We start from the raw sequence: 16,848 nt of genomic DNA on the forward strand, positions 1-16,848 counted from the left end.
TTAAAAAAAATGTCCATAATTGTTGACATTGAAAAAAAATGGCATTGCTAGAAAACACATACTCATATACAGTAGACTTGCATTGTAGCGTTTCAATACAAAATAAAAACGAGGGATGGTGAATCAGAAACAGTAAATAGAGGAAAAAAATACATTTTATTATTTAAAAGTTTAAAAGATTGAAAAAGCTTTCGAGATCCTAAGGAAATTAAGGGTTACGAGGGAAATATTTGCTTATGAATATTATATATACTATTTTTATATCATTCAAAATATAATAAAGAAAATAATTAACCATGCGTGCAATCAATGTAGAAGCTTAATTAACATGCTAAATAAATAACAAAAACTTTATTATTAAAACCGTACACTCTCAGAAATAAAAGCATACATATTTGCACCTTAAGGGTCCATTTTGGTACCTTAAAGGTACACATGTACACTTTAATTACTAATATGTACCTTTAAGGTACCAAAATGTGTACCTTTTGAAAATGTACAGCCCAGTGACAGCTTTTGTTACCTTTATTTCTGAGAGTGTATTATTGTTATTTAATTATATATATATATATATATATATATATATATATATATATATATATATATATATATATTCTTTGTCATCCTCACTAGTCACACTCACCCCTGCGTCCCAATGTGCATACTATCCACCCTGTCTGCCCTAAATAGTATTGAAAATTACTAATGTCACCTAGAATTTAGGATGGATAGGCACTTGCTTCATACTCAAACAAAGACTGTATAAAAACAGGTCACACTCACTGATCTATATTATAGATCAGTGGTCACACTACTACGCTCTACATGGGCGGTTCTAGCGCTGCGGAAGGACTTTAAGCTAAGCCAATAAGAAACTAGTTTCAGAGGCGGGACGAATTCTGATTGGTCAGTAGCGTTCTTATATAAAAACCCCGGAGCGGAAATTGAAAGGCGCCATTTGCTCGTTGGACGGCGCGGGGTAGCTTCATCATAAGCCGTTGAATAACGATAAAACGGGGGCGAAAACGCAGGATTCCGCACCGCAAAACGACCCCGATCCTTCCGAATGGAGGCGGCCATCAACCCGTCTCTTGACAGGTAGTATCGGCGTGCCTTTTAACAAAACCTGTGTGTGTATTTAATCACAAAGGATGAATAAACGGGAATGAAGCGTTTGTTTACAATTTCATTTTCCTCCTTCAATGGGAATGTAACTCATATTAACGCTGCTTTGCGTCTTTTAAATTGAGTTCCAGCTATTAAAATAACAGCATGCAGCGAGCATCACTGTGTTGTGGGTCTGCAGCGCATCTTTTCCTCCGCCATCTTCAGCATTTAAAGGGCTACACTGTAATAACACACACGCACACACACACACACACACACACACACACACACACACGCACACACACACACACACACACACACACACTCACCATGGTAACCACAGTCCCTGTCGAAATACAATAGTTACTTTAGTCATTGATACAAACAGGCATGCAGCTATGTTAACTTTGTATTTACGCTGTTGCAATGTCATGTATTAATTAATCATGTCTTTATAGTAATAATGTAACTATGCTAATTTGGAGCGAACTGTTTACATTGTGGTACAGTTTTACGGCATGCTAGTGTGCCATATATGCGTCTCAGTGTTTTGTATGGCTTGCATCTGTCTGATTGTGTTTGCGCGTGCAGTTCATTTGCATAAGTGCAGTGTGAATGAGCGATCTGAAGTGTTTGGGCTGCGGTTGGTGTTTAATGTGTGTGTGCAGGGGTAGGGAGGGATGGATGATTCATGTGGCTGCTGACTGTCCTGTGCTGATTGGGCATGAGTGCACTGAACGCTTGTTTACAAACAGAGAATAGGCGGGACAGACTGAATGACATTTACTGAAGAGTCTCTTGTAGTATGTTTTGCTGTGCACTGATGATTTTGTCTTGCTGCAGTGCCAATGCATAGTTTCCATGCACAGATGAATTGTCTATTGAATTAATGTGTCAGTTATAATTTATCAAGTGCGTGTGTATTTTGTTTGTTGAAACAACGAGAATGAATTTTGATTCTATTAAGAACAGAATGATGAACTAATCAGTAGTGTTCGACATTGAATGCTATTGTTTTTTAGTAAAGTTAGCATGGGGTTCCATACTTTTTTATTTTTTTAAACAAACGTAAAAATCTCAATTATTATTATTATTATTTTTACACGTGTATTGTATCTGTGTGTGTATAATCAGCTGCATATGTAATCATAGGTTTGGGGTCAGTTTTTTTTTTTTATAAATTAATTTTTGTGTTCACACATTAAATGAAATGGTAAATAGCTTTAACTTTTTTTAAAATAAATGCTATGAATAAATCACATGAATAAATTATATTTGAAAATATATTAATATAGAAAACAGTTACTATAAATGTTAATAGTTCAGAATATTACTGTTTACTGTATTTTTGACATGTAAAATTAAAAGAATAAAAAAAAATTAAAATATTTTTCACAATATCTAGGGTAAGCATACTCACCGTTCACTAAAAAAAAAAAAAGTTTTTATTTTTACGCAAAATGTGTATTATCTATTAATAAGGCAGTAGATAGCTTTTGAAACGGACATGAGGGAAGTTTAACACTACTGGTTTATGCCATTAAAATGACCAAATATTTGATTATTAATCAAATTAGCTAGAAATGTCTGTCTGGGTGTGGTTAATGGATGTTTATGGGTCAAAGACGAAAAAGTGTTTAAGCATAAAAAAAAGTGTAATACTGTTTTAAACTGTTGTAGTTTTTCCCCACAAAAATGCAAAAAGTTTTCTGTTTTATTAAATTGCAATATTTTTTTTTGTTTTTCTGCGCAAAAAAATAAATATCACACATTTTCCCCTGATTTACAGAAGACACCCAGTAAAATTTCATTCAGTGTAACAATCTTGTCAGGCATATTTACAACAAAAATCAGTTTATGACATATTAAAAGACTAATTACTTTCACCCCAAATACTAATGAGTTGTAATATTACATTTTTAACATTTGCCACTATCCTAGGTTTTGCCCATTTGTCAGAATTTTTTAATAATTTAAAACACAATAAAATTTAGTATGCTCCATTATTCTTTTAGATATTTTAATATGTACACGTCAGAATAAGCATATTGTTTGAATTTTTGCATAAATATTGTGTTACACCGAATGACAATGTAACATTATTTCAACCACATTTTGACATTTTATTCTCCAAAAACTTATTTGAAACCTTAAAGGTAGACATTTTACTTACATTTAATGTGCTTTCTATGGACACAAAATCACTTTTGTACATTTCTTTTGATGCGGACATCTTAACGTCTTTGACCCTTATACATGTAATGTAATATTATGTGGCTTGTTCAGGCTACAGTATGACTAAAGAATGCAATGTTCGATATGCAATAATATTTATTATATATTGCATTATTTAATTTTTAGGTATTTCTCATGATCCTCCAAACTCAGCATTAAATGCTGCATGTCTTGTGTTTTTGTTGATGATTTTCTGCTGCAGCTCTGTGGGAGTAGGGTTGTCTGTCATGAGCGGGATGGAGCAGAGTTCAGGCAAGCGTATTCGGAAACCCTCGCTGCTCTACGAGGGCTTTGAGAGCCCGTCTCTGCCCCACGTGCCTCCACCCGGACCCCCTCCGCCCCAGCAGTCCCCGGTGACAGACCCCAGCCGACAGGGACGCACCAATCAGCTGCAGTTCCTCCACAAGGTCTTGGTGAAAGCATTGTGGCGGCATCATTTTGCTTGGCCTTTCCATGAACCTGTGGACGCCATCCGACTCAACTTACCTGTGAGTGAACGCTTACTTTCGGAGAAGAATTCACTCTAAATTGTCTAGGGCAGTGGTTTTCAACCTGTGGGCCGCGGCCCTCTAGTGGGTCGCGATGGTATTGCAGGTGGGCCACCAATTACTATTAAAATAAATAATAATATTGTTAATATATGTAAAAATGTCTAAGTCATAACATAATAACATCATTTCATATATATAATTAAATAATCCAGAGTTATTTTCTGTTCATCGCCAGTTCATTCTAGGGCTGTGCGATAGAAATCGTCAAAAAAAATCACGATTTGAGCGTGCGCGATTTCTAAATCGCTTTATAGCACGATTTTCTGCGGCCCTGACCTCCCGCAGTATGCCATCCGATCTAATCAGAATGCAACGCGCCTAGTGCGAGAACAGAACAGACTGGGCATGTGCCTACGTAACTCCAGGTTCACACACTCTGTCTGTGATGCGCCTTTTTTCCGAGCCCATGTTAATGGATCAGAGCCTTCACACTGCACACGGTAAAAGGCTAGAAATAAAAACATGCGAAAAGAATTAATATCTAGCACATGAGCATAGAGAGAGTTGTGAGTGCACAGAACGCAGTTTAAGTGAGAGGAGACACGTTTTAAGTGCGCACACTCTCTCCGGGGGAGAGCAGCGTGCATCTGACAAAGCGTGTCTGGTTTTGTGACAGAGCAAAGGAAATCTGCGTGCGGACAGATTCGCGCTCGCGCATTAATTTAATGTGCTTTCGCGTTACATTAATGCGCTCTCGCTGCTGCTTCTGCACCGCATACACATACTGTATACACACTGCAGACGGAGTAGGCCTACGTGTGAAACCTGTATAATGTATAACAAATCTATTTCAACACCTGAGACACCGCTACAATGAGCTCTATGACTAATGTATGGCAAAAAAGAAAAAAAGTCCCTGGACACAGGATTTATTTATTTTTTATTTTTTTGCTATAAGTCTAGAAATTTTGTTACACCTTTACTATAGTGATTATTTTGACTTATGTCTGTTCTAGAGACGTTACAACTTTTTGATAAAGCTCTAATTGGTTTTCTTTTGGAAAAATGTTTCAAATTCATACTGAATGCATTTATGACTGTAAAGCATATCTGTGTGTGTCAAAATTGTGATTAAAATCGAAATCGCAAAATTAATCAAAGAAATTGCGATAGGTTTTTTTTTTTTTTTTTGTCCATATCGCACAACCCTAGTTCATTCAATAAATACAGTTAACGATCTAGCTTCTGAGTACTAAGTTATTAACCCAACAATAACGGGGTCAGTTATTTTTTTTGCAGTGGGCCGCGCAAACATATGTGTTTGTTTGTGTGGGCCGCGAGTTGAAAAAGGTTGGGAACCACTGGTCTAGGGTCATTCCGTGTCAAATCAACTACATTTCAGAAACTTCCCCAGCTCAAAGTTTTGATTTTGTTAATATTTTTCTGTAGAAAGACGAGCATAAATAGCAATGAAAGTCAAAATATTAGATGACACGGATGTATATTTAAAGAGTAATCTGCTATTATTTATGACAATCTTCACCTGAGATTTTGAGCCAAATTACAAATGACTTTAGAAAGATGGCAGTATCTTTATGTTATTTGTACATAGATTGGTAGGTCTGTATTGAAATCTGCTGACTTTAGCAATCTCTGTTGCATTATTTTCCATTATAAGCACTTTTCAAGTTTTCTTTTCCAAAGTTTGCATGCCTGTAACTCAAGAAGTATTAAAGATATCTTAATGCCCTTTTAGAGTTTGGTTCTTAATAAACTTTTCTTTTGATATCTAGACTTTTGAGACCCTATAAGGTTCAATTCCAGTGATATTGGGATCTCAATATGGCTCTGAGAGTAAATTGTTAAATTCACAACTCTAACCAACGGACCTTCATATCATTCCAAAACCGTGTGCTTTTCTTTTTTTCTTTCTTTACATTGCATTGATGCACAGAGTCTGTCCAATTCGAAATCTTCAGCATGTTGTTGGTGTCTTGAGTCAGGGCAGCTCATATTGCCAATAGTCTGACAGACTTTCCCATATTTATATGCACAAATAATATGATCTCTGATGACACCATTTCCTGTTTTGCTTTCAGGACTACCATAAGATCATCAAACAGCCGATGGACATGGGCTCAATCAAGAAACGCCTGGAGAATAACTACTACCGTAGTGCCAGCGAATGCTTGCAGGACTTCAATACCATGTTCACCAACTGTTACATCTACAATAAGGTGTGTTGCCATGGAAACATCCCACAGTGCTCATTAGGCATTACCTGAAGGTTAGAGCAGAAACATAGTCATTTCATATAATTGCTGCGTTATTAAAAGGTTCACCCAAAAATTAAAATTAGCCCATAAATTACTCACCCTCAAGTCATCCTAGGTGTATATGACTTCCTTCTTTCAGACGAATCCAGTCGGAGTTATATTAAAAATTGTCTTTGATCTTTCAAGCTGTTTCATGCTACTCAGCGGGTGTTGCAGTGCATCAGTCCAAAAGAAGTGAAATAAAAATCACCAATCCATTAAAAAAAGTGTCTCATACAGCTCTGGGGGGCGAACAAAGGCCTTCTGTAGCGAATCGGTGTGTTTTTGTAAGAAAAATATCCATATTCAAAACGTAATAATCACTTTAATGTAGCTTGCACTAAACATTTGTACACAGAGGCAGTTCCAGGAGCATGACGTATGAGGTCAGCGCTGCGCATGTGCCGGTGAGTCTCGTGAAAACCAACGTTTGTTAACAGGAGCAAAGGAAGCTTCATTAAATTAAAAAAAGAAAACCCATTCCCCATATCAAAAACATCAAAAACCCCTTACATTCTTTACAAATCTAAAAAACCACAATCTAAACATCAAATTATAAACATTCATATTTTTCTTACAAACAATAAGTCATCCGCCTGGAACAGCTTCTGTGTACAACAGTTAGCACAAGCTAATTATTACGTTTTAAACATGCATATTTTTCTTACAAACATGCATCACTTTGTTACAGAAGGCCTTTGTTCACCCCCCCCAAGCTGTGTGAGACACTTTTTTAAAATTGGATAGGCGATTTTTATTTAACTTCTTTTGGACTGATGCATGCAACACCAGCTGAGTGACATGAAACAGCTTGAAAGATCAAAGACATTTTTTAATATAACTGGATTAGGATTCGTCTGAAAGAAGAAAGTCCTAGGATGACTTGAGGGTGAGTAATTTATTGGCTAATTTTTATTTGTGGGTGAACTAAACCTTTAAGCGCTAAAATGAAATGTGAAAGATTCAAATGGTTATAGATGAGAAATGGAGAACAGAAATGTTTCTTGAGCAGCAAATCAGCATATTAGAATGATTTCTGAAGGATCATGTGACACTGAAGACTGGAGTAATGATGCTGAAAATTCAGCATTGAATCACATGAATAAACTACATTTTAAAATATATCCAAATAGAAAACACTTATTTTAAATTGTAATAATATTTTACATTTTTACTGTATTTTGATCAATTTAATGCAGCCTTGGTGAGCATAAGATTTTCCACAACATCCGAACCCAAACTTTTTAATGGAAGAGTGCATTTACATAATCAGTCATAACGGATGCCGCTGTTCAAATATTCTACAGAAGTGTATAATGTGAATTGTTTTTCAGCCTACAGATGACATTGTGCTGATGGCACAGTCTCTGGAGAAGGTCTTCTTACAGAAGGTTGCCCAGATGCCCCAGGAAGAGATAGAGTTGCCCCCTCCTACCCCTAAAGGCAGAGGAGCAAAAACCATCAAAGGACGTAGAGGCAGAGGTAAGTTACAGTCATATAGTCTGTAGTGTCAGATTTGTAGCTAATGTGTCCAAGAACCGCCTATTCAGATATCACCTGACCGGCATGTAAAGCAATCAGTCAATCAACCAGTCTGTCACTTTTGCAAAATGTATGCTTTATTTCTATCAGGAGGAGGAAGTGTTACGTCGGCTCACCAGGTGCCTGCCGTGTCACAGTCAGCATACTCTCCTTCCTCTCCCGACACGCCAGATTCCCGGTTTTCCACCCCACCACAGACCCTGCTGAGCAACAGCGGCCCTCCTCCACCACTGATGACCGCACCACCCACCCAACCCACCGCTAAGGTTCATACACACAAGCTTCAGGGCATATATATATATATATATATATATATATATATATATATATATAGATATATATATATATATATATATATATATATATATATATATATATATATATATATATATATATATATATATATAAAATATCATTATTTATTTTTTACCATATACACACACCCCACTGTTAAAAAAATTAAATTAATACTTTATCAAGAATGCATCAAATTGCTCAAAAGTAACAGTTAAGGCTTTTACATTGCTAAAAAGAAATGGTTTAAAATAAATGCTGTTCTTTTGAATTTTTTAATAACAAAAATAATTTTAAAATTTAAAAAATGTATCATAGTTTCTACAGAAATATTAAAACTTCAATCATAAACTGATTTCAACATTGATGATAATAATAAAAAAAATTCTTGAGCACCATATCAACATATTAGTCAGCATATTAGAATGATTTCTGAAGGATCATGCGACACTGAAGACGAGTAATAATGTTGGAAATTCAGCTTCACATCACAGAAATAAATTGCATTTTAAAACATATCCAAATAGAAAACACTTATTTGAAATTGTAATAAATTGAATGGTATTACTAGTTTTACTGTATTTTTTTTCAAATAAATGCAGCCTCTGTGATTTCCTGCAAAAACATAAAATTTTCTGACTTCAAATTTAAAAAACATTTGGGGTGTTGTTTATGTAATTAATAATTAAATATTGTGTATATAATAATATTTATTTTTGTTTATTTATTTTATTTTTTAATTAATTAGTAATTATAATAACTCAACTATTATTTTATATATTCATTTGATCAGTATTTAGTGTACTTACAGACTATACTAAATACATCATATATTTAGTCCATGCTACTTGTGTGCTGTATTCCAAGTCTTGCGAAGTGTTTCGATGGAAACGCAGACTGAAATTTAATTGATTATTTACTAAAAATGTTGCCATCTGCCATTGCTTTTAAACATTTTAAGCTGCTGGTAGGTTCAGTTGAGTGTGTAGTTATTACTAGCACTAAATGAGAGCCTTATGTGTCTGTTCTTTCTTCAGAAGAAGGGTGTGAAGCGTAAAGCTGACACCACCACTCCCACTACACTCGGCTTCCCCGTGACCGCAGCTGCTCGGATGGGAGGCATGGGAAAAGGTCACGGATCGGCCGGAGAGATGCCCCACTCTCTGTCCTCCATGCCCGTGGATTGTTCGGCCAGCATGGGCTTGAACGAGCCCACCCACCTCCAGCCCGTCCTAGGGCGACCGCTGTCCCGTCGTCCAATTAAACCTCCACGTAAGGACCTGCCCGACTCAGTGCGGCCCCATCAGCCCTCACGGCGGGGGAAACTAAGCAAGCAGCTTCGCTACTGCAGTGGCGTCCTTAAAGAACTGCTGTGCAAAAAACACGCAGCGTACGCCTGGCCTTTCTACAAACCCGTGGACGCGTCGACGCTGGGCTTGCACGACTACCATGACATCATCAAACATCCCATGGATCTCAGCACCATCAAGGTGACTTGCATGAACTACTCGTACACACAGTACTGGTGCCGCCTTTGTGCCGTTTGGATGGCCGTGTATACATGCTTCCACTGCAGAGTTTTGGCTCTGGAAAAGTTCTGGGTAGCGTTTAAGCAGTCTGAGGTGATGTTATGCTCTGCCTGTGTTTTGTGTTCCTCAGAGGAAGATGGATGAGCGCGAGTACAGAGACGCCCAGCAGTTCAGCGCTGATGTCAGACTCATGTTCTCCAACTGCTACAAGTACAACCCACCTGATCATGATGTGGTCGCCATGGCACGAAAACTGCAGGTACATGAACTCAGCTGCCTCTGCCGTTTTGCATCAATATAGAGATGCTGAATTCTGCTTCAGTGCAAGAATGATTTGTATTGTATTGATGCTAAAATAGACTTCTGTTTTTGTGCAAAGTGTTGCTATGTAGTGATTGTTTGATTTGAATGGTTTATATATTAATGTCATTTTTTGCTTCTATTGTCAGCCTAGTCAAACCGAGAGCCGTTAAAAATATTTAAACTACAATTTGAAATAATTTAAAAACATTTAATTATTAGTTTAATATTTTAAATGTTCCTATTCAGCTTAATTTATTTAAAAAACAAGGCCCGATAACTGAAAGTGATTCAGATTAATTATATTAAAGTAAAATACATATTAAAAATTTTATATATATATATATATATATATATATATATATATATATATATATATATATATATATACTTAGAATATATACTTTAAAATATTTGTTTTACTTTAATGTAATTAATCTAATTTCATATTTATTATTATTATTACTCATTTCAATATTTCCTATTTATTTTAGTCAGTTTTAGCGATTTATATAAAAAACAATAAAATATAATTTACAGTACTATTGCAATTATAGTAATATATAGTATAGTAAATTATAGTAATATATTACATTTTTTGAATATTTTGGACCTTTTTTTAAATTTTACATGATTTGTTTTTTGTTGTATTTTTTTGGGCAGTGTTTTTAAGTTGTTTATTTTTGTTAGAGATTTTGCTAGGATTGTCCTTTTACAGATGTAATATTTTTAATATTCTTCCCTTTCTTTTTCCACAGGACGTGTTTGAGTTCCGCTTCGCAAAAATGCCTGACGAGGTTTCGGAGGAGGAGGAATTGTCTCCCATGCCATTAGGACGGAACATGGGCATGCTGGGAATGCACCACTCCTCCTCTTCATCGTCCTCTTCTTCCTCATCATCTTCCTCTTCCTCCTCGTCAGAGAGCGAGCCGAGCAGTGACAGTGAGCCGAGCAGTGACAGCAGCCCGAGCTCTGACAGCGAGGAGGAGAGAGCTCAACGCCTGGCCCAGCTGCAGGACCAGGTGTGTACTCAGGTACACAAACCTTCCTGCTATGCTCTACTCCATACATGCACTTTACACAGCATGAAATCAAAGTCCTCTCTCGTCTTACTGTGCATGGTTCATCCATTCACACATCTTTATAATAACTTACATGTTAATCTAAAGGAAAAGTGTCATAAATATGACTGTCATAACTCGATAGCAGCTTTGATCTTTTAGTATGTAGGCCTAGTGTATGTCTGTGCTTTAGCTCAGAGCGGTACATGAGCAGCTGGCAGCCCTCTCCTCTGGCCCGATTGTCAAACCTAAAAGGAAACGAGAGAAAAAGAAGGACAAGAAGAAGAAAAAGAAGCCAGAGAAACACAGAGGAAGTCGAAGTTTGATGAGTGATGAGCGGGACAAACCTTCCAAACTGCCTAAAAGCAAATCCAGCCATGCTTCCCTTTCATCCACACAGAGCAAGAAAGGCCCTGCGAAGAAAAACAGCAAAAACAAGTTTGTATTTTTCTCATCACTTGCTCTTACTGTAGCTTGCTCTTACTGTAGCTTGCTCTTACTGTAGCTTGCTCTTACTGTAGCTGCAGAATTTAATTATTCTGCTCAAATAGTATCAAAAATAATAAAAATTATCTCCGGTAGTTGTATTTGAAATACAATAAAAAAATAAATATTAGATGAAAAAAGTCTAAGAAATTAGAAATTTTGCCTTGGCAACTAACTGAAATAAAAAAGTTTAAGTACAAAAATGATTAAAACAGAAACAAAATAAATTGAAGACAAATGCACAACAAAATTTCTAGAATTAAAATTAAAACTGAAAAAATAAACGCTAATTCAGAATATGTTATTATATATTGGTACTATAATAGTATATAAACAATACTAGAACAACACTGGTCCAAACTTTTTCAAAAATCATTTTAATGAATAATTTTCATAATTAAAATACATTCTTTAATACATGTATCATTCATTTTTCATTTTATCATTTATTGCAACAACAACAAAAAAAATTCAGCTGCATGTTATGAACAACCAGTTAATCTACACCAATTCTGACCAGTTCAGTTGTTGGAATCTTAATTCAATTCAATAACAGTAGACTGATTCAACACAATAACCCAGAAAGTGAAGAACCATAGTAGCATTTAGTTAAAGATCTAAACTAAACTAACTAAAATGTTCTCATTAGAAGCAGCAGATCTTTAACCAGCAGCTTCACCCTCCCTCTGTTCAGTATTACAAGTCTATTTATTTGATTTACCGGCAGGAACACGAAGAAGTCATCCTCCTCTCGTTTCACTGCGTCTGCTGCCGTCTGCTTGCCGCACTACGACTCTGAGGAGGAGGAGGATGGTCTTCCCATGAGTTATGACGACAAGCGGCAGCTCAGCCTGGACATCAACAAGCTGCCCGGGGAGAAACTGGGCCGCGTGGTGCACATCATCCAGTCGCGGGAGCCCTCGCTGCGTGACACCAACCCAGAGGAGATCGAAATCGATTTTGAAACGCTGAAACCATCCACACTCCGTGAGCTGGAGCGATATGTGATGACCTGCCTGCGCAAGAAGCCCCGCAAACCATATGGTGAGCTGAGATTTAATGCTTGTTACCTGTGACATCCTGAGTAAGGCTAGAGAAATCAGTTTTTCATATGCATCATAATTTGCAACTGGTTGCCACTCAAAATCATGAGATACGATTAGTGGTATAAGTAAAAAATCAAAACAAACAAAACCCTGTTTATTATTTTTTTTTTTTTGTTTTTGTTTTAATCAATATATATATATATATATAAAATTTTGTAAATGTTATGTAAAATAAATACATATTTAATTTACAATTTTTAAATAGTTTGATATCATATATATTGGCATTATATTGGTCAGTGGCCACTCTGCTTTCTAAAATATCAGTATCAACCATCCACAAAAAAATCTATATTTTTTTAATGTACGTTTTAATGTCCATTTTAGCTGGAACTTTTTGTTGTGCGATGCATCAAGTGTAATCGAGATGTGTCCTGTGTGCAGTGGTGAAGAAGGGAGGAGGTGGGAAGAGCCGAGAGGAACTGGCTCTGGAAAAGAAGAGAGAGCTGGAGAGGAGGTTACAGGATGTGAGCGGACAGCTGAACTCTGCTAAGAAACCCCAGAAACCCAAAGGTAGCTTCTGAAGCTCTCTGCAGTATGTTCTCTAGCTGCTCCATTATGTCTTGGTGTCTGGGACTCATCAATAAATCCGGTCTGATGGTCTGAGACTGGTGTAATCAAGGTTCAGGCCAGTGTTGCCTTTATGGGGTCAGTTTAATGTGTGTGTGTGTGTGTGTGTGTGTGTGTGTGTGTGTGTGTGTGTATAGAGCTGATGTTGAACAAGCAGACAAGAACAGAGCGAGCACTGGTGAACGACTAGAAAGAAAAAAACTGCAGCAGACATGCCACAAGATGCAGTTCAACAGATACTTGGGGCTGCATGATTAATCAAAGTAAAAGCAAAATTGTGATGATTATGACTTAATGATTATGGTGTTTTCAGCATCTAAGAGCGGCTTGGTTCACAAATAATGCCACTCCACACAAACTTGCAATTTGGGAATGAAACATTTGCAAACCATCTTCCCTTGTAATGAGCAGTGCTTATAAACCAGCTGTTGTCATCAAAAGAAAAGGCTTTAAGGGCTCCCTGTGCTTTTCCAACAAAATAAAAAAGCTTGGTGGTTTAACATTTGAAAATAAAGTAATTAAGCCATAAATATTAGTTTTGTAATGTTACAGCTGTATTGTAAAATAAATACAATTATAATTGTTATTAGTAGTAGTAGTAGTAGTAGTAGTAAATCAATTATTTAAAAACAGTGAATATTTCAGTTGTATTAAATTCAAAAATAATTATAGAAAATATTTAAAGTATTTCATAGTACTAATAATGATAAATACTTTTTATATTATTTTTAAGACATTTTATTGCAATAGTAATATTTCCTATTTTGTTGAATAAAAAAAACAAATATTTCAACAATTAATATTTCAGTTGTATTAAAAATAAAAGTAAAAATAATTAGAACATTATAATATTTACATTGTAATAAATAATAATAAAATAAATAATAATGGTTATACAAATATTACAAATGTAACATTTTTAGTTTATTTGATAATAATAGTAATAATTATCTATCTATCTATATATATAAAAAAATTACAATTAAAATACAATACAAAATGTATTTGAATACAATTCAAATACAAATCATTACAATTCAAAATGAGAGTATTGTTGCTTTTAATCTATGTCTGGTTGCTTTAAGGTCATCTATATACCTAAAAGCAGACAAAATGAACTTTAGCAGATATACAAGTTTAAAATGTACAGCATTTTCTCTCAGGAAAACGGACTAAAAATATGAATTATTTTCACAGGTGCAGACCAATTGTATAAGTTCTATATTGTATAAATCCTGTAGGGATTTATAAACTATTATAATGTAAATCATGTAGGGAGTTAGGTTTTCAATCAATTATATTAATATATTTTTATCCATTGTATTCTAAGCTATTATAAACATATGTGAAAAGTATCGATTTAGAAAAAAGACATATTTAGTCTTTGAGAACAAGCTATTTGTTCATAGTAATTTGCCATGTAAACCAAGTCAACAGCAAAACTCGCTGCTGGGATAGACTCGCAAAACCAGTTTCCTTCACGAGTGAAAACCGGTTTGTGTTTATCTTTCAGTGGAGAAGCCGAGCGACGCCGAGCCTCACGCCGTAGCGTCTCGTCTCAGCGCCAGCAGCTCCAGCTCAGACTCCACCTCATCGTCCTCCTCCTCCTCTTCCTCGTCTGACACCAGTGACTCGGACTCCAGGTGAAGAGGACTCTGGGAAGGCACAGGAAGTGGGCTCTCCGCAGCACACAGAATTCTGGGATGCATTCAGAGCTCTGGCCTGCCGTACAGACACGTTGTTTCCTGTGCCTCCTGAATCCAGGACCTATGTTTACTTCAGTGTGAAAAAATGTACATACTGTGTAGGATTTTTTTTTCTTTTATAAAGAAGACTTTTACCAGAATGCCCATAATGGGAAAGAGTGCGCAATCATAACTACTTTTCTCAGTTGATGAAATAGCTTGTTGTTTTGTTTTGCTTCCATTTTGACCATTTCTAAACATTTCTTGCTACTTTTTGCATTGCTTTAAAGATCAGGGCCAGTATTTAGATCTCTTTGATCAACCAAAACCTGCCTGAAAATTTATAAAGGACCTTTAATGGGGAAAGAAATGACAGAATTAAGAACAACTTTGCATTTGCATTGGCTTTAAAACTTTTAGGTTTCTGTGCTGCGATGCACTGGATTTGTTTTGAGTAGTTCAGTAACTTTCCATACGACTTTGCAATCTGTCAAATGAAACAGATTTGATTTTGATATTGCTTTGAACTGTAAGAAATGGATTTACTTTGATTTTTTACATGATTGAATCAATGTCTAATGACACTTTTTGTCATAAATCTGTCTGAAGAGGCATCTGTAAAATTGTAGTGAATATATTCATTGAAAAGGACAGCCATAACGCCTGACTGATGGACTGGGTTTGTTCATGAGCACTAGAGGAAAGCTGCTAGATTCAGTGGTTTGGATTAGCTGTTTAAGTTGAATGTTAACTTGAGAGATCTGGTTTGTAGAGGAGACTAGAGGCATCACAATTAAGCAATAGACCGTCATTTATTTCTTGTAAATATGGAGTCCTTAATACCATGTTTTTGCTTCTGCTGCTTTCTTGTTTGTATTTATTTGCATCGCTCTAACCTCTCTTTTCTAGAATATTCTTTCTGAATATATAAGACACATGGCAGATCATTGTGACCCAATATTCCTTATCTGCAGTATGATTAAGAGTTTATGCGCTCCGGGTTATACATTGGTTTTTATTTGGATGGAAATACAAATACAACAAGTGAACGGTGTGAAGTGGTGTTTCAATATTTTATTTCATATTTAATTTATTTTTCCATTGGTACATCTCAGCAGCCTTGTGAAGAGAGAATGATGTGGGTGATTAAATAGTGTTTACAGGCAAACATAGTCACTGCAAAAAAATTAATAAAATAGAGCACGAGTGCTTTCGGTTTAGCTCAAGGGCATGAAGAAGTTCTGACTGCTGGTATTTTATGAGCGCAAGGTTCCCACAGTCTCAGAAAACATTTTAATATCCGGATTATTTTGGGAAATTTATGCTGTAAAATATCTCCGTGTCAATTTACATAAATCCAACTGTCAACTATCCTACCAACTTTAATGAAAATCACTTATAAACAAGCTGTTGTCAACAAAATCAAAGTTTAAAGGACTTCCTGTGATTTTTTTTCCAACAATATAAAAGCTTGATTGTTTAATGATTGAAAATGAAATTAGGGCCATAAATATTAGTATTGTGATTTTACAGCTCTTCAATAAAATGATTATTATTATAATTATATACAATTATTATTCCTTTATTATAAATTTTTATTGTGTATGTATATATATATATATATATATATATCTATATATATATATATATATATATATATTCTATATTATATATGTATGTATGTATGTATGTGTGGTGTGTGTGTGTGTATTATTTTTAAATGTACACAATTTTTATATACACACACACATATATATGTGTATATATATAGTTTTTTTTTAAATGTACACAATTTTGCACCTTTATACAAACACAAAAAAAACACATATATACATATGTTTTATATATACATATGTTTTTATGTGTGTGTGTATAAAAGTCAATAGATTTTATTATACAAATTGCAAGTGAGAGGCAAAATTGTGTACATTTCCATTATATATATATATATGAAAAAATCCCTATCATTAACAACAGGGAAAACCCATTGTATAATATGTTTATAGATGCATAATGTTAAAGAGTGTATGTAATTTGATTTACTGGTTCATGTAAGATCTTGGTCGGCGCATATTATAAATTAATTGGACACATATGTTTCTATTATCATTGGTCTCTTTGTTCATT

General features: G+C 35.3%; 1 protein-coding gene across 5 annotated transcripts; it reads left to right on the top strand.

Moving 5' to 3' along the window:
• The first annotated feature begins 940 nt into the window (after positions 1 to 940).
• LOC109096497 (bromodomain-containing protein 2-like) lies at positions 941 to 15,775 on the top strand. 5 transcript variants are annotated; one of them, XM_042773203.1, is made up of 12 exons: positions 941 to 1,098; positions 3,545 to 3,830; positions 5,933 to 6,070; positions 7,483 to 7,630; positions 7,781 to 7,956; positions 9,022 to 9,474; positions 9,644 to 9,772; positions 10,572 to 10,847; positions 11,068 to 11,312; positions 12,085 to 12,404; positions 12,851 to 12,979; positions 14,550 to 15,775. In XM_042773203.1, exons 1-12 carry the CDS (start codon positions 1,067 to 1,069, stop codon positions 14,681 to 14,683), a joined length of 2,466 nt encoding a protein of 821 aa, XP_042629137.1. In that variant the 5' UTR covers positions 941 to 1,066; the 3' UTR covers positions 14,684 to 15,775. The 5 variants fall into 5 exon arrangements, with proteins under 5 accessions (XP_042629137.1, XP_042629138.1, XP_042629140.1 ...); XM_042773204.1 differs by having other exon boundaries at positions 12,088 to 12,404; XM_042773206.1 differs by having other exon boundaries at positions 10,572 to 10,835.
• Positions 15,776 to 16,848: the final 1,073 nt, after the last annotated feature.

Source organism: Cyprinus carpio, chromosome A16 (assembly GCF_018340385.1).
Source record: "Cyprinus carpio isolate SPL01 chromosome A16, ASM1834038v1, whole genome shotgun sequence".
Taxonomy (NCBI): domain Eukaryota; kingdom Metazoa; phylum Chordata; class Actinopteri; order Cypriniformes; family Cyprinidae; genus Cyprinus; species Cyprinus carpio.

Coding starts and splice junctions, on each gene's coding strand:
- LOC109096497 (XM_042773203.1), top strand. CDS start 1,067: ATGGAGGCGGCCATCAACCCGTCTCTTGACAG. Junction 3,831..5,932: donor CCATCCGACTCAACTTACCT/GTGAGTGAACGC, acceptor TTTTGCTTTCAG/GACTACCATAAGATCATCAA. Junction 6,071..7,482: donor ACTGTTACATCTACAATAAG/GTGTGTTGCCAT, acceptor ATTGTTTTTCAG/CCTACAGATGACATTGTGCT.